The sequence below is a fragment of the Natrix helvetica genome, assembly GCF_964273705.1.
Source record: "Natrix helvetica genome assembly, chromosome: 4".
Classification (NCBI taxonomy): Eukaryota; Metazoa; Chordata; class Lepidosauria; order Squamata; family Natricidae; genus Natrix; species Natrix helvetica.
Genome location: NC_138550.1, coordinates 156,251,793 through 156,277,384, shown reverse-complemented (window position 1 = coordinate 156,277,384; position 25,592 = coordinate 156,251,793). Strand labels below are relative to the sequence as shown.

At 41.7% G+C, this 25,592-nt stretch overlaps 2 protein-coding genes across 3 annotated transcripts in view; one reads left to right on the top strand and one right to left on the bottom strand.

The window, feature by feature from the left end:
- Positions 1-835: 835 nt before the first annotated feature.
- DERL1 (derlin 1) lies at positions 836-17,899 on the top strand. Of its 2 annotated transcripts, XM_081950603.1 has the most exons (8): positions 836-1,338; positions 5,110-5,221; positions 8,052-8,116; positions 9,246-9,272; positions 10,246-10,341; positions 11,226-11,278; positions 13,351-13,461; positions 14,194-17,899. In XM_081950603.1, the coding sequence occupies exons 1-8, from the start codon at positions 1,186-1,188 to the stop codon at positions 14,330-14,332; spliced, it is 756 nt and encodes a 251-aa protein (XP_081806729.1). In that variant the 5' UTR covers positions 836-1,185; the 3' UTR covers positions 14,333-17,899. The 2 variants fall into 2 exon arrangements, with proteins under 2 accessions (XP_081806729.1, XP_081806728.1); XM_081950602.1 differs by lacking the exon at positions 9,246-9,272 and having other exon boundaries at positions 837-1,338; positions 8,052-8,143.
- Positions 17,900-21,711: 3,812 nt separating this feature from the next.
- Positions 21,712-25,592, bottom strand: part of ZHX2 (zinc fingers and homeoboxes 2) — a 78,607-nt gene continuing 74,726 nt past the window's right edge. The window contains exon 3 of the transcript XR_014175181.1: positions 21,712-21,921. The gene's annotated coding sequence lies outside the window, so the exon portion shown is untranslated. The remainder of the gene's footprint in view (positions 21,922-25,592) is intronic.

Here is a 25,592-nt window from a genome sequence, read left to right as displayed (position 1 = left end):
GGGAGTAGGAATGGATTTCCAGAGGAAAAATTGTAGACTACAGGAACCAAGAGCCCCACTCAAGTGACTCTGAGAGCACAGATAAACTTCCAAATGTTTCAACGACCTTCTAAAAGGATGCAAATACCAGCTGTCTGCAAGGAATATAAATCCTTCCGTTCCCCACTATCCTGTCAGAGCTGAAAAAGCTTCTTGGATGAGAAGTGAAATGCCTTCAAAAGAAAAAAAACAAAGAAGTCCAGTTGCCTTCTGAAAAAGCACCTTTGGGACAACCATGACCTGGATGACTGAGAATATCTACAGACCCTTAAATCAGCAGTTTCTTTGTTTTTGCTTCCCCATCAGACAGCTGGCTTTGCTGTGAAAACTGGAATCTTTGGCAGCTTATACTCAGTTTTGATACACCAGCATCCTGGAATCATCCCTGCAAGGCAAGGCTTTTCAATCAGTTTGTATCGACATCTGTTATTAACTTCTAACTTTCACTTTGCAATTTTTTTTCTTTGCTTCTCATTTTGGATGAGTGGACTGATAATTTCATTGTTTAGGTTGATAGATCTTAAGTCCCATACCCCCTTGATGGATTGAAATCAAGCACTTTTATTGCTTTGTTTTAATACATGAGGGATCTTTCATTTGATCTAACCAATAGGAATGGCAAACAGGATGTGAAGTGATTTTAGTCATTTTCTGATCTTTTGGTTATTTATTGAAAAGGTTGCATGCAACATAAATTTCAAAGCACTTTAGTATTTTACTCCATTTTTCTTGCATATATCCTACCTTCCGTTTACTAATTCAAGAAGAGCATTTTTTTTCTTTTCTTTTCTCCTCCTATCACTTTTGGAATAGAAGACCTCCAAGGTCCCTTCCAGCCCTATTCTAATTCTAATTGTATAGAGAACGAGGGAGTGAAAAGTGGCCGGTCCCTTTAAGAGTGAAACTTCCGGCGTCGCTACTTTGCCCCTCCTTTATTTTTGTTCCGTTGCTTAGCGAACGGAAGGCGGAAACCGGAAGTAGCCGTTTGGCCGAATTCGGTGTGGCCACGTCGGAAAAAGGCGGGCCTCACCCACCGGCCAGCGCTCAGCCCCTCTCGACGCTCCGCTCTTTGGCTGGGAAAAGAAGCAACCTGCGGGAGCGAGGAGCACGAGGGCCGGCGTTCAGTCACCAGTTGGCGAAGGGGAGATGTCGGACCTCGGGGACTGGTTCCGGAGCATCCCGCTTATTACCCGCTACTGGTTTGCAGCTGCCATCGTGGTGCCCCTCTTCGGCAAGCTAGGCCTGATCAGCCCCGTTTACCTCTTCCTGTGGCCCGATGCCTTCATCAACCGCTTCCAGGTAGGTAGAGCTGGACTACGGCTCCCGGCATGCACGGCGCGCTTCTTGCTTATAGCCCTTAGGAGCGAATGCTGCGCTGGGTGTGTTGGGAATTGTAGTCCGTTTATTGAAAGTAGGGAGATGCCACTCCAGCCTGGGGAACTTTTTAAGCTATGGTGGAAGTGCCATTCGTTATTTGGCTGGGAGGCATCGTCACTGGACATTTATAAAACAAAACTTTTTTTTTTCCTTGTAGGAAATTGAATGGGGCTTACCTAAGCAAGGGATGCTTGTCTGGTGTGATAGAGAGTCTTTAAAAAAGTACCTTTTAGAAAATGATTGGTCATGGGTGCACCAAGTCATTTTCAACTTCTGATGACTGCATAGATTTTTCACCATGATGATCGGTCCCTAGCATGCTTTCTCAAGTCTTTAAATGGTGTAGTAACTAAGTCCATCCAGTCTGCCTGCTGGTCACCCTCTTCTTTCCTACTACTACTTTCCCCAGGATCAGAGATTACTCCAGAGAGCTAAGTCTTTGTTTAATGTTGTCCAAGCTTGAGATTCTGGTTAGGGTTAATTTCAACCAATATGGAAAATTAGTAGATAGCATCTAGGACAGGGGTCTCTTGGCAACTTTAAGTCTGGTGGGCTTCAACTCCAGAATTTTTGCTGGCTGGGGAATTCTGGGAGTTGAAGCCCGCCAGGCTTAAAGTTGCCAAGGTTGGAGACCCCTGATCTAGGGTACACCAGTGAGATTCAGTTTCCCGTTTATTTATTGTGAAAATGAAATTGCTGTATGTATGTATGTATGTATGTATGTATGTATGTATGTATGTATGTATGTATGTATGTATGATTGTGGAGTTTCCATTGTGGCTTTCTATCCAAATACTCGTCACCCCCAATGTGCTTTGCTTTGGATGGATGCCACTCCGGTCAGAAGGTTAATAGGGGTCATTCCAAGCCATAGCAGTTCACTTGCATGCTCTTGGCTGAACAAGGTGTGTAAATCCTGTCACCGCGTGAGCGTTGCATAAGAGTTGAAAACTGATCAAAAGTGAACTGCTTTGTAAATTAGCTCTAAAATTGAAAGTGGGAAAATTTGCATACTGGGAAATACCTGGTCTCAGCAGGGAGAGAGGCGCATGGCAGAGGGCTGAAACAACTTGCAACTAGTGCTGGGCAAATGCTAAACCTAACAAACAAGTTCATACAATTACTATTTTGTATTGGCTGCTGAAAGCCAGTTTCTTGAGAGGTTCAGTTTTCTTCTTTTTTCAATCATCCCTGTTTCACTTTGGTAAGATATGTGTGAAAAAGTATGTGGCATGTCACACATGGAACAAAACAAGGCCTTTTTTTTTTTGAGAATGGAGGCATGGCAGGTGGTTCCTTTTTCAGTAATCATGGAAACAGTTGAGCTGCTTTACTTTCCGGCCATTGCTAACAAAAGACAAATGACCTGAAATAGGAAGGAATATAGAATGAATAAATAAATAGCGTGAGAGATCAATTGAATTGCTTGGTTTATCTTGGTAACAGAATTCACTCTTGCCTTTTGTCTTGTTGCAGAGTTATATTTTTAGTGCCAAGAATATAAACAATCATTAACATTCAGAGGGGTTTCTGGCATTTTGATAGGCACCAATATAGTGAAAAAATGTGAAGTAATTTAAGTTGGAAGTGGTTGGTTAGTCTCTTTTTTTTTTGAGGAGGCCAGAGTTATTTAAATCACTGTTGTGAAAGATTTGATTCTTTTGTTCAATATTTGTTCTAGCTGAACAAAATGAGTTTTTTAGGAAGATGTTTAATATGCTTAGCTATTCAGAATTGCTTTCCCTCATTATTCCTTGCAATTAGACATAGAACGCTGGGTGTAGAAAAATAGATAATAAAAACGTTGGGTTGTACGAATTCTCTAAACTTGGTTGTTCATTTACAGACATTTTCATCAGCTGTCTAAATAATTTTAGGCAACTGCTTCAATCTTGAGCTACGTACGTTCTCTGTAGGATAATAAAAGTGCTTCCTATGAATGAATGTTTCATTTTTAGGAAGATATGGAAAATACGATAAGAATCAAAGTTGTGTGATAAATGCGTTTTCTATATGATTTTCTATCAGTCTCTTCCCATTGCCACCTGGGTTGGTATGCTAAGAAAAGCAGCGGCTGGAGCGTAGAAGGTAGTTTTCAGCATTTTGGATTGCCAATTCCTTTGCATTTTAATGCAACCTCAGAGGAATGCAATATAGTGATGATGGGTTGTTCAATGCAAGACTATATTTCTCAAGATTGGAGGAGAAATGGGCTTCTTTGCAGAAATTTTATTTTGAGTGACATGCAGTAATTTTGACACCTAGATTGCAGGTATATTTCCCTCCCTGTTCTTTGCTTTTGTATTGAGAATACAAACGCATAAAATTGAGGTAACTATATCATTCTTTTACCATAGAGAGATGCAGCAATTATCTAGATAGGGAACTAAATGTTTTATGACATGCTCTTACTTGATAGGATGCCTTCTAAACATGCTTGACAGTAGCTCAATCTCTGCTGGTGCAGCCATTGTCCCTATTGGCTTTGGACAAGGAACATTATTATCCTCCAGTGCATCCAAGAGTTATGCTGTGTTAGAGGGGATATTCTGAGTCCAAATGAAAACATGGCTTGCCTCTTGCAGGAAGGCTATTTATGTAGTGGCTGCCATTTGCTTGGTTAGCTGGGCTATTCTTAACATGTGACAGACAGGAAAGTCCCTATAACAGGTGGAAAGTTGCTAAAGTTCATATGTAACAGGCAGCCAATGGCAATCATAGTAAACAGCATGCAGAATGCAACCATCCATTTATCATATATCTATGGACTCTAAGTGAAGTCTCGGATGTTGCCTGTGCTTCTGTATATACTGTCGTACACAGTAGAGTATATAGATCTGTACACTCCACAGGCAACCATCCAGAACCAATACCAAGAGCGCTCAAATCATTTGTAATAGTGTAACCTGCAAATGTTGAACGTTTGGGATGTCCTCTGTGCTTTCAACCATCCATTCTCTCTTCCAAGTGAATCCCTTTCTGTCTTCCATCATTTTATGACCAGACAGCCTCAGAGGTGGTATTCAGCCGGTTTGGATGACCCGGTAGCAGAGATTGCTACCAGCGCTATGCCATCCTATTTAACCACGTTTTTTAAGCCAGGTGCATGCGCAGAAGGCATGCACACAAGCAAAGTGCATGTGTGTGTGGCGAATCGGTGGTAAAATTGCGTGAAACCCACCGCTGGACAGCATGTCCAAATCTTACTAAATCACTTTGAGAGATCCCCCCCCCCCCCCCAATTTTGACCTTTTATTGAAGCTTGATAATATTTTCTTGTAGGTCTAGAGTAATATCTGCCACTGTCTTCATTATTGTGTGTTGCGCGAGGGATGGTTTTTTGGGTGGTGGAGAAAAAATATTAATAGGGAAAAAAAAAACCTTCTGAAATTGTTCTTACAACTATACCAGGAGACAGAAGAGAGTTTATGAATCAAAGTTCTTTTAGTCCTTTCCCAGTCAAGCAGGGGTGTCCAACCTTGGCAACTTTAAGACTTGTGGACTTCAACTCCCAGGATTCCCCAGCAGGGTTCTCCATCCCCAATCAGATAATCATACATCTCATTTTGTTAGTATGTAGTACAATACTATCTTACCAATAACTGATGCTGCCTGATGCAAGTAACTTTGGTATTGTTTAAACAAATTCTCCAATAATAGTAATTTACATATCTGCTGTTTTTGTCTGAACAGATCTGGAGGCCAATAACTGCCACATTTTATTTCCCCGTTGGCCCAGGGACAGGCTTTCTATATCTGGTGAATCTCTATTTTTTGTATCAGTATTCATCACGTCTGGAAACAGGTAAATATACACTCGCACCATTATATCATATTACCCATAGAGTAATTATATCACCCATAGAAGTAATATAATTTATAACACAGTAATTATATTACCCATAAAGGGACATGGTGGCTCAGTGCCTGAGCTTGTTGATCAGAGCGGTCGGCGGTTTGAATCCCTAGCGCAGTGTAACCGAGTGAGCTCCCATTACTTGTCCCAGCTTCTGCCAACCTAGCAGTTCGAAAGCATGTAAAAATGCAAGTAGAAAAATAGGAACCACCTTTGGTGGGAAGGTAACAGCGTTCTGTGTGCCTTTGGCACTTAGTCATGCCGACCACATGACCATGGAGACGTCTTCGGACAGCACTGGTTCTTCGGCTTTGAAACGAAGATGAACACCTCCCCCTAGAGTTGGGAATGACTAGCACATATGTGCAGGGGAACTTTTTCCTTTACCTTTTTACCATTATAATGTTCAATTCTTTTTTACCTTTGAGGATGGTAGAAAAAATTGTCAGTTTATATTTTTTAAATTGAGGTATTTAATTTATACTCCATATGGACCTATAGGAATGTACATAAATATCTAAAACTGTCTTTGGGCAGTTGAGTGTATTAGGAAAAAAATGCATATATTAGAACAAAGTAAATGAAAATGTGTATAAAAAGTTTTTTAAGCTGAGGCAAAAAGCTAGCAGCTGCAATCGGTGACCTTAGTTTGGGAATCACTTGAATATTTAGAGTTCCCTCTACAAGGCTAGGAAGACCTCAGGGAAACTATCCAAAAGATTAAAACATCTGTCATGCAAATAGCCAGAGGCAGATTTCCCCCCTTATCAGTGAAAATGAAACTCTCCCTCTAGCACACAGTAAGGCTGTGAATAAATTTTAAAAATCTCTGCTGTTTTGTAGACATTGATGTATATTTCAAATTAGTTCACTTGCCGGAATTCTTATGTCAGTGTGTTGTTTCATCTTGATAATTCCCGGTAAAGAAAACTTTGTGAATTTGTTCTAGGAGAAAAAAGATTTCTAGTCTCAGTCAATTGCTAAATGTTTGACGAAAGTGAAAGAGTTTGAAAGATTTAAAAATCTTGTTAATTGTATTTTTAATTTGGCAAGTATCTTAATTGCTTATTTCCCATTATGTAGAACTAATAAATTAAAAATGCATACGGGCCATTTTCCTTGGATGTAATACGATAATTTATGATATGCTTGGTTATTACTAAGTGCAAGTGCCTTTTAAATACAAGGATCACAAAAATTGCTTTCTGTTCTCTTTCTTATAATAAATCAAAACTACTGAACCCAACCAGTTAAGAGTTGCCTTTTAAATACTCTTATGTAGTTTATTTAGAAACAAGTTAAATTGCTCTTATGTAGTTTATTTAGAAACAAGTTCTAGCATAACCAGTTATTCCCAATGGCAAGAATTGCGTAAGAATTGCAGCCTCAACTGATGGAACTTTGCAAACAAAGAATCATGTAATACATTTCTCAAACTCTGATTATGCTGCAGGAGCTATAGAGTTTTATGATGTTGACTATATTATGAATCTTGTACAGTTAGTCCTTGACTTACAACAATCTATTCAGTGACTGTTTGAAATTACAACGGCACTGGAAAAAGTGACTTATGATTGATTTTCACACGACCTCAGAAGCATCTCCATGGTCACGTGATCCAAATGTAGACGTTTGGCAACTGGTTCATATTTATGACCGTTGCAGCGTCTCGAGTCATGTGATCCCCTTTTGCGACCTCCTGACAAGTAACGTCAAAGGAGAAGCCAGAGTCACTCAGCATGCCAACTCTGAAGCGAACCTGGCTGAAGCCATCTTTGCTGCTGCCTCATAGTTGCCACGAAGCCTGAGAGAGGGAAGGGGGGGGAAGTAGATAGCCCAGCTAACAGTCAAAGTAAAAAGTTTTCCTGTGGGAACCAAGGTCATTATAAGAGGTGGCTGGTGAAGGAAGAGAGGAGCCTGCCAGCTATATTCATTGGACAATGTGACTGGTGACACCGGAGAGCGGGGAGGTTTTACTTTTAATTAGGTGAAACCTGCGGGAACATTTAGAGTTGGTTTTCACTAGCTGTGCTGATAGGATGTATCCAATAAACATGTTCTTTGAGGACCCTGCCTGCCTTGTATTTCTGCTTTCTATGGATGCGTTACTTGGAACGCTGACCCAGCAACCACGTTACTAACTTAACAACGGCAGTGATTCACTTAACACAGGGGTGTCCAAACTTGGGAACTTTAAGATGTGTGGACTTCCACTCCCAGAATTCCCCAGCCAGCCTGGCTGGCTGGGGAATTCTGGGAGTCGAAGTCCACACGTCTTAAAGTTCCCAAGTTTGGACACCCCTGACTTAACAACTCTGGAACGAAAGGTGATGAAACGGGGCAAAACATTTAACAACTTTCTCGCTTCACAATGGAAATTTTGGAGCTCAATTGTGGACGTCAGTCAAGGACTACCTGCAGTATGTTAATTTTGGGCAACATTTGTGGGAAAAGCAAAAAAAATAAATTAATTCAATGTTAGAATTCTGTCTAATATTTGTTTGAAAATGAAAAAAGGCTCCAATGCTAGAATTCGTATTGTGTGCAGAGACGAGTCATTTGGATTTTCCTACAAAAACCGGCCTTTCGTATAACGCTTTCCCATAAATTGCCCTCACCGAGCAGAGCAGTCTCTTGTCTCCTCCTCATAGCAAAAGTTGCAGTTGCATCCTGCAATTTAATCACAGCCTTCTGGAGGCTCCCACAGCCCCTTGGGGGAAAGGGAGAAAAAACAACTGCCAGGGATTACGCTCACAGCAATGCCATTCTTTGTTCTCAGGTGCTTTCGAGGGAAGGCCTGCCGACTACGTGTTCATGCTGCTGTTTAACTGGATTTGCATAGTTGTATCCTTTCCTGAATCTGCTGCCAACGTTTGGACAGGTTTGGGGTGTTGGAAATGCTTCCATGGCCTTAGGGAAGTCATTCTCAGCACTTCCATTTCTCCATTTCTGATAATCCTGAGTTCACATGTTTGGGTGGGAAAAGGTGATCAATGAATGAGAGCTTAATGAATGAGAACTTAAGATTTGTTGTGGCCCACCAGCAGCCAGTGGAGCTGGCAGCAGATTAGGACAGTGAGGAGGTTGGGGAGGAACAAGGGCCAGTCCTGGAGTCTGGGGAAGGCTCTGATGAGGGCTCTGTGTCGGAGGCAGAGAGGGGGCCAGAGCCGTATGCCAATTATCAGCAGCCTTCAGAGGCAGACATCAGTGAGGCAGAAGAACAGCTGGAGCCTGTTCCCAATGTGCTCATGTGCAGAATTGCCAGACGAAGGGAACAACTAAAGAACAGGGGTCGACTTGGGAGTAAGGTGAGATGATGAATATCCGCTCCTAGAGGAAATAAAAGAGGAGCAAAAGGGGAGTGGAGTTTGCAGGAGACAATTAGTTCGCTTAATTGACTCATGACTCTCCGAGACCCCTTGCCAAGTTCTGCAGATATCGGCCTGTCAGTTCTCCAAGCCAGATAAGGTCTGTGACCATAAATCCTCCTTTGAAAGACTTTGCCAGCTGTGAATGAGCAGAATTCCCAGCAAATTAATAAAAGGGTTTTTGGCCGGCTCTTAGGAAGCCTCCGTCAGAACAAGATTTGCTCGAAACTTAATGGCTGGTTTCACACAAAAGCTGGGTTAACAAAGCATAATTCGTAGTGCAATGTGCCAAATAAATAAACCGTATTAGGGCCTAATGTGTTAGTCTTGTTCACACAACGGTTCCTGCATTCTGAATCTCAAAGTATCCAAGTCTGCTGTTAATTGACAGCCCAACTTGGTTATGACTGAGGAAGATTTTACAGGCTTAAATCAAAACCATGCGGAGCAGGTAGGCAGAGATCCAAATATGTTCAGTCGAGTCAAAAGGGCTTCATTATGATAACAAATACCAGCATTCATTATTCTACTTGTCTAAAATGGAATCGTTACCCATTAAGTATTAATGTTTTCTTAGTTTGGATTTCCTTAATTAAAATGAAAAGATTACTGGCTTAGCAATGAATATGCAAGTAAGTATATCCTTTTTTTAAAGTCTTGTAAATCAGGTTTATTAGGACTTTTGGTGCACATCCTTCCAAATTAAAATTACAAATGACATTAAGAAACAGCCGTTGGAGAATGTGGCCACTTTGAAACATAGTAGTAGCCTCTGGTTCCTGCCCTTTGCCCTGTCCTCTATATGGCTCCAAAGAGACAGATGGAAGCTTTTTCTTTTTTGTAATGAGTAATGTTTAAGCTTATGTTTAAACTCTAGTTTTACTATTAGTTACTGAAACAAGTCAGTCTCGAAGCTTGATTTATACACGTGTTTACAGTAAATGAAAGCTAACATTAATCACATTTGAAGGTTCAGATATAGTACTAAACTGCAGTTAATTGATAAAAGAAAGAAACGTTTTTGCAGGATCCAACCTGAGTCGGTCACCGGGATCAAAGATTGATTCTTGCAAGGTTTTGGGCTTGTGCTGGAGCCCATCCTCAGGGAACTTTTCCTTCTCTCTTCCCTGAGGATGGGCTCCAGCATGAGCCCAAAACCTTGGAGGAATAAATCTTCCATCCTGGTGACCGACTCAGATTGGATCCTACAACATTATCGTGGGAGATGTATATTTACCTTCATTCAATAAACCTTTTTGAATGTAATCTGTCAGCATCTAGTGCTCTCTCAAATCTCCTGATTAGATTTTAGTGTTTGCATTTTGGGACTGATGTCTCCTGATTTCCACAGAGCTATATGTGGTTATGTGGTTAGATTTAACAGATCATGGATTATGGAGAAATCTACAAAATCTCTCCATGCCCCCAACCCCCCCCCCCTCCAATGTTCTTGTTCCAAATTCATTCTCCCTTTTTCTCTCAGGGGAAAAAAAGATTGAACAGGACATGAATTGAACAAGAACTTTCTTTGTAAGATTTTTGGTTCAGTTTTTTTGAGTCTTCATATCTGATTTAAACCATGTTGTATCCTTTGTTCTCTTATAGTTGCTGATGATTCCCTTGATCATGTCAGTACTTTATGTTTGGGCCCAGCTGAACAGAGACATTATTGTGTCCTTTTGGTTTGGGACTCGGTTTAAGGTGAGTGGCCTTAAGAGATGGGCTTCTGTCTTTTGGAAGTCTTGCCCAAATTGGTGGCATTTCATCATCTGACTGAAACGTGGTAGCCATTCCTTGATTCCTTTCAGATTTTTGAGAGACGTTTGGCATTTACCTATCTGTCACCTGTGTGATCTTTTCCTTTTTGAACGTGCTCCACATACCACATGGAAGGAAAAGTACAGAAGTAGCTGTAAGGACAGCTCAGCACGTAGGAAGGAGATTTCATAAAACAGGAGTTTGTCTCAAGTATCATAGTGAACGAATTTTAGAACAACATTGTTAAGGGAGATCTGCATTTTGCAGATTAGACTATAGTGCATGCAATTTAAATGTTAAAAGTGCCTGTCTTTGCAACATCTAAAGAACATTTTAAAGACCCAGTAATTAACACTGGAGGCCACTCCACTGTAATGTTTGCTCCACTTAGTGTAGTGATGACAAACATTTTCAGCTCCGCATATCAATAATTCAGAAAATGCCTACTTTAACTCATAAATTTTTTCCTTCCAGCCTGGTATTTTGTAGGCTTGTCAATCCAGCTCTCTGACTCAATAGCTGAGAAAACATGGTAGTCTGGGAAGAAATAACATAAAAGCATGTTTATTCAACATGCTAAGCACGGCGTTAGTGTTAATTATAGGAAATGAAATGTAGCAAACCGATGCAAAGCCAATTTGGTTAGTAGGATAGTCTACTGTTGAGCCAATATCCCAACCCACAATTTTTTGAGTGGCAGCTCAACAGGCATTTCCTTGTTAGAAATAAGGTCCAACCAAGTTCAGGATCTTAGCACATGAGGTGAAAGGATAATTTTGCCCATCAAGTATGTTACGATAAACATATATGTGCTGTTGTTTTCCTAGGCATGCTATCTGCCATGGGTTATCCTGGGATTCAACTATATCATCGGAGGCTCGTAAGTATCTCCAGATACTTTGTCTATGCCTTATTAATTTATTTAATTTATATAGCCACTCCTATCACTGCAATAACTGGGCGACTCAACAGCATTTTAAATAAAAATGCAGGTAACTTAAAACCACAGTATTATAATACCCCGTTTTCCTGAAAATAAGACCTCCCCGGATAATAAGCCCAATCGGGCTTTTAAGCGCATATGCTAAAATAAGCCCTTCCCCGAAAATAAGCCCTCCCCTAAAATATTTAAAGGCATGTGCAGCCGATCATTTCCTGGGGGGGGGGGGGAGGGGAGAAAGGGAGATAACATGCCCCACATGCACCTGTCATCCATGCAGAATGGCCTTGCGGAGATGCTCCTGCAAACCCTAGCTGCCACGGCCCTTCTCTTAGTGGCGGCCGCAAGAAGAGCAGCAGGCCCAGTGATGCTAGGGCTGGCAAGAGCGTGCGAGAAACAGAGACAGAACTTCTGGCCCACTCTAGATCAGCTGATCTGCGGGTCGAGGTTAAGGGGCCTCCTGTACCTCAAAAATAATAAGGCCTCCCCAAAAATAAGGCCAAGCGCTTATTTCGGGGGCGGGGGGGGGTTCAAAAGAATGTAAGACGCTGTCTTATTTTCGGTGAACCACGGTAGTGACCAAGGAAGAATTGGTAACCTCCTGAACTCCAATCAACAGTCCAGCCTCTGTGCTCAGGAACAGACCCAAAGGTTCGAGGCTTTATGAAAGCTGACAGGGTTAGGGCCAATCGAATTTGGCGTGGGAACTGTATTCCGAAAGAAAAGGCATGTTTTCTGCTTCAGAAAGAAGGCACTCCTTAATCATTGGGGCCCAGAGCATACTCCTCCTGTCAGACCAGGTGGGATGTGGAAAGACAGTCAGGACTTCATAATCCCGTAAATCGGTGTTTCTTAACCTTGGTCACTTTTAGATATATTGTTTGTTTGTTTATTGGATTTATATGCCGCCCTTCTCCCAAAGGACTCAGGGTGGCGGATTGAATATATGGATTGAACCCTCATAATTTCCCACCAGCTGAGTGTGCTGAAGAACAGCAAAAAATGTTAGTGAACACCGACGTCATTGTAGTGAGAGAGCCTAGGACTCCTGGGTATGACGGGAGGCCCAGGTCCTCTTCCTGTCCTATGCTTGGGAGCCCTAGAACGTACTCTCCAATGATCTGCTTAATGACTGCAACTGGGAGAGCTGGGATTGCCATCATTGAGCAAAAAGCAGTCATGTGGCATCTCACTTAACCGCTTTGCTCAACAACTTGAGATTCTGATTGTAGACCCAGGGCCACTTGTATTGCCTTAGTACTGATTTAATGGATTGACAAAGAAGCACCTACTTTCTATTATTATATTACATATTGGTCATTTGTAACATTTCGATAATTGTATTTGAGCATATCTGCTTTCCTCTGTCAAAGAAATTATACCTGTATTTTCTTATGCATTTAAATTCTTTTTCCAAGGAGGGGTCCTTGGCTGTCAGGGGCGGGGGTCTTAGCTAACTTTGTAGGCTGTCTGTGTCCCAGGCTTGGTTGAGCCTCGCTGGGTGATAATGTAATGAAAGAGCTTTGGGATTCCTATTATGGCTCTGCCTGAAGGAGGTAGATCTTTGTTATGTAGAATAGACTGATCCAGGCCTTAATGGCCATTGACAAAGGGGGAGGGGGAGCTGAGTTTCTGCCTCCCTTTTAGGGGAAATATTTTGCCCTTTTAATATTTCCTGAAATATCTCATTTTCCTAGGAGACGGGCGGGAGCTAACTTGCTACACTGGGTTCTATTTTGATGGCATTTGCTTTTTAAATTCGGTGTTTAGTCCATTAGCACTGTCTTCCCCACATGTTTGCAAAAGTTATTTTTCAAAAATGTTTGCAGACAATATGCAACCCTTTGGGTAGCTTGTCTGGGTTATTTTCAGTCTTAGCAGCCCTCAAGCTCTTCCCCAGTGCAAACCCATTAGAAATTGGCTCTGTGGATTAAGATGCTTTCACATTAGTAGAAAATGCTTCATTCGCTAATTGTTGACACTGTAAAATGCTGTTTCCTAATATCCCACAGCATCGTCAATGAACTGATCGGCAACTTGGTTGGTCATCTGTACTTTTTCTTAATGTTTAAATATCCAATGGATTTGGGAGGAAGAAATTTTCTGTCAACACCTCAGTTTCTGTAAGTTGGTTTATTTTTTATTTTTTAATCAGACTTGAATACTTTGGAATGTCGAAACGTTATTCTAATTAGAATTGAAAACAAAAGTACAATGACAGTAATGAGACCCATGACCATTTTTCTGGATGGATGGATACGTAATTAGGTCAATTGTTGCATTTCATTGTTTTGCCCCTGACATAGACAAATGGGAAACCTTGATTCAGTCAAACTATTACAAGCTTCCAAATATAGGATTTGCTCGCTTCCTCCTTTATTTTCCTGAAATGTTGCTGTATAATGATAATGGCAGCAAGAACCAGAGATTGTTTTGCCTTCTGCTTAAAAAATCTTTCAATCTTTCTTTCTTTCCTTCTTTCCTTCTTTCTTTCTCTCTCTTTCTTTCTTTCTCTCTCTCTCTCTCTTTCCCTTCCTTCCCTTTCCTCTATCCCTATCATCTGTCTGTCTATCATGTACGTATATATGTATCCATCTATCAACCATTCTAATCTAATCTAAGATGCAATGATCATCAGTGTGAAAAATGGTCATAAGTTGCTTTTTTTCAGTGCCGTTGTAACTCGGAATGTTCGCTAAGTGAAGTGTTGCAAGTCGAGGACCACCTGTACTGAAACTCCAGCCTAAGCCTTCGTTGCTTCTTCAGTTTCGGCCTCTGCTGAAGTTTTGTTCGGCTGTTAAAGCCGATTAGGGGCTGGGATGGCCTTCTGAAGTCCTTCTTTTCTTGACCCGCAGGTACAAATGGCTGCCCAACAGAAGAGGAGGGGTCTCTGGATTTGGGGCTCCTCCTGCCAGTATGCGAAGACCCGCAGATAATCGACAGGGAGACACAAGACACAACTGGGGCCAGGGCTTCCGGCTGGGTGATCAATGAAACAAACAAAAAAAACTTTTCTGCTCTCCCCCCCCCTTTTTTTTTTCCTTGAGGAACATCTTCGACAACACATGGGAATGGTTCTTGCTATGGAGGGTATCCGAGGACCAGGTTTGCTCTAGCGTTGTTGCCTCAGACCCGTTACGAAGTCTTGTTTTGTTCCTGGTGGATGACGACTGAAGAGACAAGATGGGTTTTAATCCAGACCATTAACTTCTTTAATTCACTGCTGCCATTAAAAAAAAAAAAAGAACGATAACATTTTTTTAAGGGTGTCCAACCAAGCCTACTTCCTATAACAGCGCTCCCAAGGGAATTCATGTTCGTCAATTGGTCTTGTAGGCCTCACTTCATGAAAGAGCCCTACAAAATCCTCCCTGAATCCAATTTGGGGTTAAAAAAAAAAAAAGTCATCGGAGACTTTTCTCTCTCCGATTTGAATTAAATTAAAATGTTCAGGTCCACAGGTATCTACAGTTGCATTTCTCTTATTTAGTGGGAAGCAACTTTTTTTTAAAAAAAAATATATCCCCTTTTGGAAGTACTTATTTAGCCAAATCAGATTCGATTGGTAATGAATTCTACCTGGAGCCATTAAACAAAGGAAGAAAAAAGTTTGGCTGAATAATGCTAGTTTTTAATTTGCAAGCTTACCGTGGCCTCTGTACTCCCAGCATAGCAAAGGTGGCACCTTTTAAATGCCCAGTTCTGTCTGCACTGACTTTGGAGCGAGTCCTATTGATCCTGATTTTGATGGGGTTTAATCCTATGCATATTTCATTGGAAATGAGGAAAAAAAAAAGATCTGTTGCCTCAAATGTATAACGGTGGCTCTGATGTGTGTATCCTGGCATGAAGGACTAGAGAATGCTTCTCCTCTCGCATATGCGCGAGAAAGACCGACAATGCACAAAGATCTGTTGAACGGTTAATGTAGAAATACCTTTTTGTATAACGACAAAAGCAACGGGAACCAGATAGCCGAGCTTAATAAAACAGATAACTAACTTCCTCCAGCATCTTTCATTTTTGAATGAAACACAAGCATATAGTGTGTAGGAGTCGCTGAGGGAAGATGGCGATTAGTTTGCATGTAAGAACCCGGTGTCATAATGTGAAGCTTCTGACAGGTGATGTTGGAAAACATTGCCAGGTGTGCTGTGATACGGAAGAGTCAAGACTTCCCTTTGTTTTTTAAATTGGTATTTCCCAACTGTGGTGATTTCCAGTTGGGTAGACGTCAATTCCCAGAATTCTCCTCAATGGCCATGCTGACTGTGGAATTCTGGGAGTTGAAGTCCAGACAGCTGGTAATTGCAATGGTTGGGAAAGACTACTTTAAATGATTGGCCACCTAAATGTTAATCAGACAACAAGACCCACTATGGAAATTCAAGAAGCATCACATCCATGCTAGTCTTGTCCCCATCCCCTAATTGCATTAGCCCAGGGTTGGGGAATGATGGCCCCCTTTATGAATTGTGGACTTGTGGAGCATGGCTGCCTCAGGAATTCTGGGAGTTCAAGTCCACAAGACCGAAAGGGGCCATTGTTCCCCACCTCTGCATTAGCCAAGCTGCCTACGATTCTAAAACGGATACAAACGAACAATACAAATAAGGATATATATAGAGAGATACAAATTCAGCTCTGTTTGGAAATGATGCTTCCCCAGCACGGGAAGTGCTGTACTCATAATTATCAATACTTTGTTTTCCCCCTCACAATTTCTTCATGTTCTACCAGCGCTCCTTCGAATCAGTGACTGGTTTGATAAACTGGGACTGATCTCACTGTTGTCCGCAACGAGTTACTAATCCTTTTATGGACTCCGAGGAAAGCTAATTCTTGATATGATGTTTCCAAAATTGCAGTAATATGTCAACAAAGGATTCCCCTTATTACCAATTTCTTGACCCTTTATCAATCTGCCCTTGGTTTTTATTTATATCTAATAAGCTGACAAAAGACTCAGATTATGTTACTTGTAATTATTTGGTTTTTTTTTTTAAAAAAAATTAGGAACCCAGTTTTTTTTTAATGTCATTGGATACTCTTGTGTTTCTATGAGTTGTTACCCAAAAGAGGAAAACAACAACAAAAGAGGACAGAATGGTGTGCATATCTCAGCCTTTGGTAGCTCAGATTCTTCAGCCAAAAAACTCCCAAGCAATGGTTTTAAATTAACTTTTGGGTGTTGCTATGCAAATTAGAAAGCAGTTCTGGGCTTGTATAGCTCAGTATTTCTCTTTTTCTTGCAGCTGAATGCTGTGCTTTAGATGTTATGTGAAGAAACACATTGCAAATATTATTTTGGGCGAAGCTAGCCTGTTTGCAAAGCAAGACGTCAGCTGTTAAGATCTAGAATACACAGTAGGTTAAAATCTAGGACGAAACCATTGCTGCATGTTGAGAAAAAATATTGGTCGACGCGCAGATGGCTAATGTCTCTTTTGCACGCTGCATTTTGCAGTTTTGAGAACGCATAAAGATCAGAGATCGCTTCCTTAACTAGACAAATTAATACGATTGTATACATGTCACCTTTTTAGATTAAAAATAATAATAATAAAAGGAGGAATCGAGATTAGGCCAGTTTTCCCAGTCATGAGATGAATTCCTTAACTTGGGAGAAAGAAGGAAAAGAAAAAAAATATGTATCTCCAAATGAAATTCTCCCATTGTTGGAGAGTTATTCTGGTAGTTCTTTAGAAATATATTGCTGGGGGAACCTTTACTTGGACATTTTTGTTGGATTTCTATGGAGACAAGGCTTCCTCCATAGAGCATGACACGCAAATAAATAATGAAAAAATAATAATTGTTTCTCTTATCTTCCCAGCATTTTTCACAGCGAAAGAGATGTTCTGATGAACAGAACAGCAACTTAGTTCTTCCGTTGTGGGAACTGGTAACAATAATTTACCTTCCATGTTTGCGGGAACATAAAGAGATCAATTCCTAATGTGTTCCACCCTTACTAGCATAAAATAGGCAGAAAATGGGACAGTGGGTTTGCTTGTTTATCTCTGAATAACTTCAGATAATCAGGAAGGACACCTAGATAACCAGGTTATACCGTATGGGGGAAATGCCTTGATAGTGGCTTGTGGTTTAGCTACACCTTGTAGTAATTCAGATAGGTGAGGACAGGTGAGGGAAGACAGTTCTATCCTCAAAATTGGATTTGGTTCTTTGCATCTCCACACAGCAGATCTGTGCACGTGGAAATCCTGTTTATTAAAGAGAACAGCCTCTTATCTACAATTTTTTCTTGAAATGCTGGTTTTTCAGGAGCAATGGTTTCATTCAAAAATTGGTCTGGAACAGTCACATATTGCTTTCCTAAATGTAATTCACTCTTATGACTCTTCGGGATTGCTTTATTCCCCTGAAGCACTTTAATCCGGGTTTTTGGTTTTAAGTTGATAATGTCAAGGGCAGATTTTGTTCTGAAACAGGTACCTCTATTCTTTTGTATAGACAACTTCTCTTTTTGTAACTAAATTCTTTTTTTTTTTGTTCTCGTAATTGGTAAAGTTTTAAATTAAAGCTGTAAAACTGTAACTGGTTGTTTATTTTTGGTTCTGTATTTCTTTATATTACCATGTTGTAACTTCAAGAGAGTTTTGAATCCAACACAGGAGGCTGAAAACAACTTAAAACAGGCATTTTTCCTGGCTTAGAAAAAATGAGCACTCTACTTTCCCACTTAAACCATATAGTGCAGGGGTGTCCAAACTTGGCAACTTTAAGACTTGTGGACTTCAACTCCCAGAATTCCCCAGCCAGCTCTGCTGGGAGTTGAAGTCCACAAGTCCACAAGCAGAGCTGGCTGGGGAATTCTGGGAGTTGAAGTCCACAAGCAGAGCGGGCTGGGGAATTCTGGGAGTTGAAGTCCACAAGCAGAGCGGGCTGGGGAATTCTGGGAGTTGAAGTCCACAAGTCCACAAGCAGAGCTGGCTGGGGAATTCTGGGAGTTGAAGTCCACAAGCCTTAAAGTTGCCAAGTTTGGACACCCCTGATATAGTGATTCCTAATATAGCATGGTATTTTGGTTGTCTACGGGTGAGAAACCTGTGCCTCTCCAGAAGTTGCTGAAGTACAGGTAGTCCTCAATTTATGACCACAATAGAGGCCCAAATTTATGTTGTTAAGTGAGAATTTGTTAAGTGAGTTTTGTCCCATTTTACGACATTTCTTGCCACAGTGGTTAAGTAAATCACGGCAGTAGATAAGTTAGTAACCTGGTTGTTAAGTGAATCTGGCGTTCCCATTAACTTTATTGTTTGTTTGTTTGTTTTTGTTTATTGAATTTATATGCCGCCCTTCTCCCAAAGGACTCAGGATGGTGTACAACATTAAAAAAAACACATATTACAAAAGTTAAAAAGGAAATTAGATAGAGTATCCAAAAACAAACCCAATTAATATTAACAATAACATTTTAAAAATTAGATTAAAATTAACAATTAAATCAATCATTTATTTCATTTTGTTCAGGCCAGGCCGGCTTGCTGGAAAAGCCAACTTTTTAGGGTGTGTCGGAAGGACCGGAGGTCGGGGATTATGCGAAGCTCCGGGGGCAGCTCATTCCAGAGGGAAGGCGCTCCCACAGAGAAGGCTCTCCCCCCTGGGGGTCACCAGCCGACACTGTCTGGCTGACGGCACCCTGAGGAGGCCAACTCTGTGGGATCGCACTGGACGGTGGCAGTAGGTGGTCTCGCAGGTACCCTTTACTTATCAGAAGGGCCGTGGGATGCTGCCACGGTTGTAAGTATGAGTCAGTTGCCAAGCATCTGAATTTTAATCACATGGGGGATACTGCAAAGGTTGTAACTGTGAAAAACAGTCATAAGTTACTTTTTCAGTGCCATTGTAACTTTGAACAAACACTAAATGAACTGTTGTAAGTCGAGGATTACCTGTACAACCAATTTATTCTCCAGTCTTCTGGAAAGATTTTGAAAAATTCTGCCCCATCGTCTACAAAAACCTCTACAAAAACCGTCTACAAAGGCAGAATGATCTGCCATTTCCCCACACTTCCAACCATTTCTCATCATCCTTCCCTTCCAGGCCCTTCAGTTATCGTAGATGTTCTCCTTTGGATGTGCATCATGGGAGAACTTGCTGCTTCCAACTCACTGCAGCCAACTCGGGGGACGAATTCAACGAGTTCGGTTTAAGTATTTAAAATAATTTTCAAAAATCGTTTTTTTGTCGTTTTACATTTCATCCTGTTCCTCCTTTTGCGTCCTTTCTTCAATGCTTCTATTCCACCATCTCAAGAGTATGTGTAACTCTTATCCCACGGTGAGTTGGCTTTGGTGAGTTGTTGCACGGCAAGTTGGCTGGGGCGAGTTGGCCTAGACACAAGTTTGCCAAGGGTTTCTAGAACAGTGTTTTTCAACCTTGGCAACTTGAAGATGTCCGGACTTCAACTCCCAGAATTCCCCAGCCAGCTGGCTGGGGAATTCTGGGAGTTGAAGTCCGGACATCTTCAAGTTGCCAAGGTTGAAAAACACTGTTCTAGAAGATATATTCTAGATCAGAGATGGTGAACCCTTTTCACCTCGGGTGCCAAAAGCGTGCGTGCTCGCTATCACGCTTGCTCGCATGGCCACCCCATAATTTAATGCCCCCCCCATGCCTTGTCCCCTGTGCATGCACATGTGACTACCACCACCCCCGTTGCCCCGCACATGGCTTCCTTGAAGCCTGGGGAGAGCAAAAACGGCCTCCCCTGCCTCTTCCCGGGGGCCCCCTCTGGAGGTCAGAAATAGCACATTTTCTGACTTCCGATGGGCCCGGTAGATCCGTTTTTCGCCCTCCCCAGGCTCCAGAGGTTTTCTAGTGCAAACAGGAAATCCATTCCCGAACTTCCGGTTTGTTGATTGGGTGGTTTTTTGCCCTCTGGACGCTTCAGGGAAGCTTCCGGAGGGCAAAAAACGGCCGAAATCAGCTGGCCAGTGCGCACATGCACACTGGAGCTGACGACAATGCCTTGCGTGCCCTCAGAAATGGCTCCAAGTGCCACCTGTGGCATCCGTGCCATAAGTTTGCCATCACAGTTCTAGATGTCTAATTCAGACTAAAAGAAGAATGATTTAAACCACAGCACCTGTCTCTTTCTCTGATAAATAATCTTACATTATCAGGATTGTGTTGTTTCTACCCAAATTCTCAGGTTGTTAATGGTGGATAATTGAGTTGTCCACATGTTACACAGAAGAGTTAACATCCTGGTGTCTTCTAGATGAGTTGGACTCACTCTGAAATACAAGTTACTGCTTTAAAAAAATAGAGGCAAGAGGAAAATCTTATCAAAGCTTTGTTGTACTGAATCACGACAAACAAACAATTGTTAGAAAAGTGTCTCTTTAATTAAAATCTCTAGCATTAAGGTTAAGCAGGGTGTATTGGAGGAAAATGGAACATTCTCTCCAAACCATGCAAAAGTCATCTAAATTTTTTTATCAGAGAGATATAATTCAATATTTATCCTTCTTAAAAGTGCTAGAAGCTAGAATTTAGCTCAAAACTCTCTCTCTCTCTCACACACACACACAAAATCCATAAACAAGTTAAGGTATAAAACTTGAGCCCTCTGTTGCAAAGTTGCCGATTGTACTACCGGTAGCAGAAAAGCACTTGGTTCAAGCAACAACACTTGACATCCCTAGTGTGCTGGGTCCAACTATTTGGCAAATGGTGAATTTACTGGGTGCATTAACAGATTTGTTTTCCTAATTTGACGAAGATTACTTTCCATGCAGAGAGAAAAATGCCCACCAGCCAACGTGTAAGATATGTGGAAAAAGCAAACGTGTAAAATGTGAACGAGGCGAATGCAAACAAATGGTTTGAGAAAAGCAAAATGTGCAAAACGAGATGATTACAACTTCCAACTGGAATAATTGTCATAATCCATCGAGTTGCCCTGACATTGTAGGAATGGAAGTCCCAGCAGTTTTCTTGGCAAGTAGCTTGTCGATATCTTCTTCCTAGAGTGAATGACTGGCCCCAAATCACCCAGTTGGCTTTGTGCCTAAGGCAGAGCTAGAACTCCCAGTCCCCTGACTTCTAATCCAAGTAATCGCTGCACCTTGCTTATAGCGGTATCTTTTTTAGTGATAGAAATTAATGCAGTAGGCCAAAACGTTTCCAAATTATCACAAGGATAGAGATAGGAATTACCAATTTGTAGGAAATGGATTGGATGAAGTACTGCTATCAGACGAAAATGATCTATTAACAAAAAAGGTAGCAAAAAACCCCCAACCTCTGCAGTGTAAGTATACAAAAAATCACCAAGAAACGGAGAAAGCAACACGCTACAAGGGAAGTTTATATACAAGGACCTCTTTTTTTTGGGGGGGGGGGGGGGAAGAAAAATCCCCCAAGTGGGATTTTTGCACATGAAACTTCTCCAAATAAGCCAGAGACGATCTCTTCTTCCACCTTGACCGTGGTTCTGGAGTCCAAACGTGACTATCCTACTTCCGAAGATTATATGATCCCAGGATTAGTAACCGTGTGCTCTCACGAGAGTGAAAAGATAAGGGCTACAATGCGGAATGAAATGCCTATAAATGAGAAAAAGCAAATGCTTAGGTGGAAGTTACAGCAAGCTGGAAAGTTAGGTTTTCCAGCCTAATATTAACATGCAAGGTGGACAATCTACAAACATGTTTCATTATTCCAGGTGCTTTATGAAATGGAATGGACCTCCTGTAGGTAGTCCAGTAAGGAGACCTAATAAGTCCTCTGATATTGGAGTCCCACCCTTTCTTGGCATGCAAATTGGCTAAATTCCATGCATGCAAACAATTTACACCCTCCTCATTGCACTCTTATGGCTGTGGGATGTGCAGAAAACGAGAGTAAGAAATCGCAAATCAAAAGATTTGAAGATGGGAAGAAGAGAATCTGGAAGCTTCATCTGCTACAGGATACAGCAGCACTGATAGTTGTATGTGTGTTTCTTGAAGAACACATTCTATCTCCACTCTGCCAGTTGCCTTGGATGCCAGTCTGTTTCCAGGGCCAATTCAAGGTTCTAGTTTTGATTTTTAAAGCTCTACATGGCATGGGACTGGGTTACTTGAAGGACTTCCTCTCTCCAATTACATCTGCCCAAATCTTGCTAAACCCAGCAAAGAGGGCATGCTGCAAGTCTAGCTGGCTGAGGAATTCTGGGAGTTGAAGTCCACAAGTCTTAAAAGTTGTCAAGGTTGGAGACCCCTGGACTAGGGAACTACACTTGGTGGGTCCTAGTCAGTGGGCCTTTTCAGATGTGCCCACATTATGGAGTCTTCTCCCGGAAATGAGGCCGGCGTCCATTTTGTCTCTCTGGAAGTCCATCAAAACCCTGTTGTGGCATTAGACCTGGGGACCTTAGGGGGACTACTGAACTTTTGAGATGTCTCCACTGTTACTAACACCTATTCCCCCCCCCCAAATGTTGTTTTTCTTTTAGTTTTATGTTTTTTTATAATCTTAAAAGCTTTTAATAATGATATTCACAATTATTTTGTATGTATTGTTTGTTTTAGTTTTGGTGTATGCTGCCCACCCGTTTGTGAGATGGGTATCTATGAATTTGATGAAAAATGAATACATAAAAGAAATACATACATACAAACGTGGTAGAAAAAAAGAAATGGGATGAAATGTAATTCACACCATTCAGTAAACCACTCAAAACTTTTTATTCTTGCAATCATCCTTGCTTCTTCCATCACATCCAGATAAGGCTTCCTACGCTGTCTTCGATTCATTAAACTCCCCACCTCCTTCATTCGGAGGAGAACCAGTTTCATCCAATCATGATTTTCAATTTCATCCACTCATGACTTTCTCTTCCTTCATAGGGTGATTTTGGACTTCAGTCCTCATTCATTCTCTCCACAATTGGTTCAGTGGACTTCTTGTGGCCCGTCACTTGATGTGTTGAATCCACTTTCCTTCAGAACCCTTTCAGAATGTGAAAGTTTGGTCAGAATGATGAATTGAGCATTGCAAACTAAGCCTCACCCCTTATGAAGTGATGTGTGCAACGTCATGACACATGTTCAAAAATGGGTGGTGGATAAGCAAGAGTGTGTGTGGAGGAGCACAATTTCCCTTGAAACTCAGCTCCAATTCTTTCAGTATTATTGTCCCTTGGAGCCTAACCTGGAATTATTAGCAACGATGAAACCCAACTTGGATATGATACAGATTAACAGAGTTGGAAGTGACCTTGTAGGTCATCTAGTCCAACCCCCCGCCCAAGCAGACCCTGCATCATTTCTGACAGATGGCAGTGGAGTCTCTTCTTGAAAGTTTCCAATGATGAAGCTCCCCCAACCTCTGCTCCATTGGTTGATTATCTCACTGTCAGAAAATTTCTCCTTATGTACCCACAACTATTTAGATGAAACCAATTCATAGTTTCAGGGGCAGGCTCTCCTATATCTTCAGAAGTCATCTGTTCTACCCTTCCTGGGGCTAAGGAAGTGGGGTGACCTACAGTCATTCAGATGCCTTCAAATCAGGGGTGAAATTCAGCAGGTTCTGGAAAACCGATAGCAGAAATGTTGAGTAGTTTGGAGAACTGGTAAATACTATCTCTGGCTGGCCCCAGAGTGGGGTGGGGATGGAGATTTGGCAATATCTTTCCCCCCAGGAGTGGGGTGGGAATGGAGATTTTGCAGTAAACTTCCCCTGCTACGCCCACCAAGCAATGCCCACAGAACCGGTAGTAAAAAGTTTTTAATTTCACTACTGCTTCAAGTCAAACATCAGTCTAGAACTCTAAGTCTTCAGGTTTGGGTGTCTTTAACGACACCACCATAACTGGCTCTTGGTCATCCACCTAGATTAGATTAGAGATTAGCCATCTCTACTTTTTATTGGCAGTCAATGATTGTTGCCCATTTAGTAAGATCTGGGAGGCTTGGTGTTCTCCAGATCCTATCTCTTGCACAACCACTCTCTTGGTAAATGGCTCAGGATGGCATAGTTAATCCAGCTATAAAAATATACAAGCACTAATGAAATGGAATAAAGCATGAACCAAGTTAGGCTGGAGGCATTCAGCAATTGAAATACTCACTCCAGATGGGTTTACCAATCCTCCTCACTCAGAGCCTGTGAAAAAAATAAACAGGCTTTGCAAAAGATAGGCAGGATTGCTGGTGTCTGAATCATGAGAAGAAGATTCTCTCTTAGGGCAGGTGCAGCGGCAGACAAAGCACACTTCTCCTGGGTCCCATAAAATGTCATGTTTTAAACCAGAGTGTTCCAAATTTGACAACTTTAAGACTTATGGACTTCAGCTCCCAAAATTCCCCAGCCAACTCTCAAAATTCTGAGAGTTGAAGTCCACAAGTCTTAAAAGTTGCCAAATTTGGAGAGTCCTGGCTTAAGAGATAGGAACTGGAGCACACCACGCCTACCAGATCTTCCTGAATGGGCCACAATAATTGAGGACGGGACATTCAGCAAGTAACAAGGCTTTGGTCCACGTAGGGCTTTAAAAGTGGTGACTTTTAATGTAATTTTCAATAGCATCCAGAACCCAGCTGGTACTCGTGTACTCACCAAATATTGGCATTATATGGACATATTGAGGTTCACCCATAACTACCGTGTTTCCCCGAAAACAAGACAGAGTCTTATTTGGTTTGACACCCCACTCAAAAAATAAGTGCTTGGCCTTATTTTGGGGGAGGTCTTATTATTTTTGAGCTGTAGGAGGCCCCTTAACCTCGGCCCACAGCCGGCGGATCAGCAGATATAGAGAAGGCCACAAGTTCTGTCTCTGTTTCTGTCACACTCTTGCCAGTCACTGGGCCTTCCGCTCTTTTTGTGGCTGCCACTAAGGGGCATGGCAAGGCCATTCTGCACAGATGGCAGGTGCATGTGTGGCATGTTCCCCACTTCCCCCACCCCAGGAAATGGCAGGAATCGGCTGCACATGCGTTTAAACATTTTAGGGGAGGGCTTATTTTAGCGCCTGCACTCAAAAGCCCGATTGGGTTTATTATCCAGGGAGGTCTTATTTTCGGGGAAACAGGGTATTAGCACTATAGCATTCTAACCAGCGGTAGCTTCTGAGCGATATTCAAAGGCAGCTCCATAGAGAATGCATTGCATTAATCCAGAAATAAAATATTTTCTGACAGGTGGATGCACCCACTCTTACAATTTTAATTTTCTAGCGGGTGGCTCTGGAGCATATGTGAAACTCACGCACATTTTTGGAATGAAA